The 4,690-nt window shown below is 41.9% G+C and overlaps 1 protein-coding gene across 1 annotated transcript in view; it reads left to right on the top strand.

Moving 5' to 3' along the window:
• Positions 1-1,822: 1,822 nt before the first annotated feature.
• The window catches only part of LOC116083941 (zinc finger protein 728-like), a 43,693-nt gene continuing 40,825 nt past the window's right edge, over positions 1,823-4,690 (top strand). The window contains exon 1 of the mRNA XM_031360755.1: positions 1,823-1,943. Within this exon, the coding sequence (XP_031216615.1) occupies positions 1,938-1,943 (6 nt within the window). The 5' untranslated portion in view covers positions 1,823-1,937. The remainder of the gene's footprint in view (positions 1,944-4,690) is intronic.

The raw sequence follows: 4,690 nt of genomic DNA, 5'->3' as shown, positions 1-4,690 counted from the left end.
ATTACTGTCCATTGGAGAAAGCTGAGGCAGGACCTCAAATAGGGAAGGAGCCTGGAAGCAGGAGCTGATACAAAGGCCATGGAAGGGTGATGCTTATTCAGCCTGATTTCTTAGAGAACCCAGGACCCTCCAGCCCATGGTTAGTACCACCCACAACATCCTAGGCCCTCCCACACCAATTACTTATTGAGAAAATGAAATGCCCTACAGGCTTGTCTACAGCCCAATCATATAGAGGCTTTTTCTCACTGAGGCTCCCTCCTCTGATGACTTCAGCTTGTGTCAAATTGAGATAAAATAAGCACAATGACTTTCTTCTGGTGATGAAACAGAACAGAACAATCTGATCTTCCCACTGTCTCATCCGAGAAGTAATCTCATTGTGAATAAGTGACCATGGCACAAAAACAAACTCCTCTCGTGGGGTTTCCTCTCGTTGGGTCTCAGATATTACAGGTACAGGAATAAACACATGCAAGACAGGAAGTCCCATCACTCCATGGTGTCAATCTAGCCCCTTCCTTGCAATAAGTTTATTCTGTAAGATCAGGAACACATTTCTGATACCTTTGTATTAAAGGAAGAATCATTCCTGTGTTATGAGATGGGAGAGTAGAGTGAACTTCAAGTAAAAAAACAAAAAAACAAAAAACAAAAACAAAAACAAAACCTTTCAATACTCCCACATGGAGTAAGGAGTCCAAAAAGAGACTGGAAGATGAATAGGGAAGATCTGACCTAATACAGAGAGAAATCCTATAATGAGTGATGGATGATGGGTCAGGAGTCAGTTCACATGCCATACTGAACCCAAGACCAGTTTTCCTCCCACTGGGAGAGGAGGCCGGAGCGGGGAGAACACCTAGTGGTGAATAGTTGTCTGAGTTTGTGAAAGAGAATCCAGTGAAGCTCAGGTACAGCTCTCTCAAACATTAAATTGTTTGTACAGATTAATGGAGGAATGTGTGTACAAGGGACTAAGGACAGATGAAAATCTCAAAGGGTTTCTGGGGCTTATCAGTAAGAGACATTTGTGTTCCCTGGCCCATGTCCCAAACTGTGGATTTCAGTGTACACATCAAATCTGTTCGATTTTTCTCCTTCTTTGATTTAGTGTCATAATAGGTATACCTTCCCTCCAGGCAAGTGCTTTACCAGTAAGTAGCCCCCTATCTCTTTTGGTACTTTGTAATTTGAGACATAGACTTGTGATTCTTCTGTCTCAAACCCCAGAGTAGCTGAGATTTCAGAACATTTCCAGGAAACTTGGTTTCAAAAACTATCCTAAAGAGTTTGTGGGGGCTGGAGAGATGGCTCAGTGGTTAAGAGCACTGAGGTGCTTTTCCAGAGGTCCTGAGTTCAATTCCCAGCAACCATATGGTGGCTTATGACCGTCTGTAATGGGATCCTATGCCCTCTTCTGGTGTGTCTGAAGAGAGCAACAGTGTACTCATATACATAAAATAAATAAATCATTTTTTTAAATAAAAAAGTTTGTGGCATGCTCTAATGTAGTTTCTTGCTTTATTATTTTAAAGTAAAATTGAGTCAATGTGATTTTTTTTTCCTGCCTACCATAAGATTCTAGGTACCCCTGGGCGTTTTAAGTCACAGCATTGATCAGAGTAAGAAGTAAACTTGATACACATTGCCGTCAAAGGCTGGACTCATATTCCCAAAATATCCTTTGTAAATTTGGGATTTTTAAAAGCAGCCTAATTCCAGTTACATACAGTCCACGGGCTATAAACTCTTTGCCTTCTTTCATTCAGGGTAGTCCTTCGCATAGACTTCTGGGAAATGTAGTCTCTCTCGGCATGACCCCGCTAGACAGGACTCTGCTCTCTGTGCTTCCGGGTTCATTTTGCATTTGTGTTTCTCCAAACTCTGCGGCGTTCTCAAAGTTGGGACAGTGTGGCTTGTGCTTCGCGCTTGACATGGAGGTTGGTCCGGGGTGCAGCCTAGCCTTGCAAGCCTCTGGAACTCTTCGGGTGGGCGAGTCAGGCGAGCAGGGAGCCGAGAAGGGCTGGGCGGGAGGCGGAGAGAAGCCCAGTTGGATGTGCAGTGCGAACCTAAGTTTGGCCAGAGTGCCGGGGTGGGGCGCACTCATGGTGCAAGGAGTGAATGCTCTGTTAGGGTGGAGAGGCTGCCAGAGTCAATCTTGTGTTTCAGGGACCTGAGAGGTAGCTTGCTAGTGCAAGAATGGAGATCCGAAAGCAGTCCTGTCTAGTGACGTCATGATTAGAGGGACTGCATTTCCCACAAGTCTATGCGAAGAACTCCAAAAGAGCGCTGTTGCTTAAGGATTTTCGCTGCAATTAGGCTGCTTTTAAAGTACCAGATTTAAAAAGGGTGTTGTAGGAGTATGAGTCCACCTTTCAATGTCAATATGTATTAAGTTTACTTCTTACTTTGATCGATGTGTTGTGACTTTAAAAGCTCAGGTGTACCTAGAATCGTACGGCAGGAGGAAAAATGCACATTGACTCAATTTTACTTTAAAATAATGGAGCAAGAAGCTACACTGAGACACACCACTTGGGTAGAGCAGGGTGGCTTGGCTGACTGTGCTGGAGGCAGGCTGTGATTAGAGCTCACACCCCACCTTGGCTGGGGAAGCTTACAGTTACTGGCTCTCACATTACTGTTGTCAGATTTCTCAGGAAATCTAGAGCAAGTGGGTTTTTCTGGGCCCTCCTGGGTTTGAATTCATGTGGTACTTGGTTTCCAGGGAGTTCTGTTGGGAAGTTTGGTGTATGGGATGTTCGTCCCATTTTCTTTGGAATAAAGTGTTAGTTTTCAGGGCCGCTCACTTTGGATAGGAATTCCTCCTTTACCCACTGTGACCAGAATCCTCACACTCACACACCCTTATGAGGCAAAAAAACAAAAAAAAAAAACAAAAAAAACAAACAAAACAAAACAAAACAAAAACAAACAAAAAAAACCCAAAAAACTCATAAAGGGGACACTCTAAGCTTTGCACTGTCCCAGCAAACACTGATCCTATACTGCAGAGTGGAAAATACTAGAAAATATTACCACATACAATTGCACTAAAGATTGTGATGTCAGAAATTTGGACTCCTTTTGTGAAAGTAGGGATTAGTTGCCCAAGTATTTATACTATGTGCAAACATTGAGAGATAGAGTTGAAGAGCTGTGGCTCACTAAAGGTCCTGTGATTGTATACAACCGTCTGCTCACCCTGTCCTTTGTATACAGCCAGCTACTTACCCTGTCCTTTGTATACAGCCGGCTGTTTACCCTGTCCTTGTATACAGCTGGCTGTTTAACTTGTCCTTTGTGCTGTTTTTGCCACACTTCAGTCAAATTGATTTGTGTGCTGGAGGCTGACTTGCATCATTAAAATATATACCTAAGAAGCATGGATTTTAAACTACATTATCATAAATACCAATATTTTCTATGTATTATCTAACTATAATTAAAATAACATGGACACTTTCTAATTAATGCCACTAATGTTCAGGAAACTAAGAATATGTCATGTCACATTGTTTAGGTGTGAAAAGTACATTTTCTTGTACCTTAGATCTTGTTTCTTAGAAGGGAGAGGTGACACAGCAATATGCTTACAGGTCACACATACATGCATTTAATATATACATACATAAATACACATGTATATTTAATATATTTATCAAGCAGACCTATTTAAAAGAAAATGCCAAATTCGAGGCTGCATGTGTTACATGAGATTGTCAAAAGAATAATAATTTATTTTTTTAAATAGAAGCACTTGTTTCTCTAGCAGAAGAACATTGTTCAGTCCCCCACCACACACATGGTGGTTCACAATTGTCTAACTGCAGTTCCAGGGACCAGTACCACCTTCTGGCCTCCAGGAGAACCATGTTGTGTACAAACATACAAGCTGGCAACAACTTACACGAAAAATAAAAATAACTTAAAAAGTTAAACATCATGCGGCCTAGAGAGTTAGAGGGTTGAGATCTCTTGTGGGTTTGTCTATGTATGCATATAACGTGTATAATTTTCGGTAAGTATAAATTCTGATGTCATGAGGTTTGGAGTTATTTGTCCTTATCTCAGCCCCATCTGTATTGGCCTCCCTCCCTCTTCCCAGTTGAAGTCCCTGCAGGTTTTTCCTCTCCCACTTCAGACACTTGTGTCCTCCTCCTCCTCTCTCATGCCCCTCCCCACATCCTCCCTTTATACTTTCTGGTTTCCATGGTTACTTCATGCTGTATAACTCACATCTGAAAATTTGGAGCTAGAAAGTAGTGTTGAGAGAGAACTTGTGGCATTTGTCATTCTGGGTTAACATAGTTTTTCCTGGGTCCACAAGTTTACCTGTCAAGTATATGATTTGTTTTACAGCTTAGTAGTTTGCTGTGGTGTGTGTCTATGACATTTTTATTATTCATTTGTCAGTTAAAGGAAATATAGATCATTTGTATTTCCTAGCTATCACGAACAGAGAAGCAACCAAATATGGTGGGACTAATTTCCGTGGAGTAGGATGTACAGTCCTTTGCCCATGCCAAGGAGTGGTGTAGCCGACTCATACGGTACATTCACATTTAGCTGCTGGTATGTTCTCCGTCCTGATTTCCAGAGTTGCTGTACGTTTGTAGTCTTAGCAACAGTGAAGGTTCCTTTTTCTCAAGTCCTTGCCAGCATTTGTTGTCAGTTATTTGGTAGG

Source organism: Mastomys coucha, unplaced genomic scaffold, assembly GCF_008632895.1.
Source record: "Mastomys coucha isolate ucsf_1 unplaced genomic scaffold, UCSF_Mcou_1 pScaffold8, whole genome shotgun sequence".
Classification (NCBI taxonomy): Eukaryota; Metazoa; Chordata; class Mammalia; order Rodentia; family Muridae; genus Mastomys; species Mastomys coucha.
This window is presented reverse-complemented; position numbering and strand designations above follow the sequence as displayed.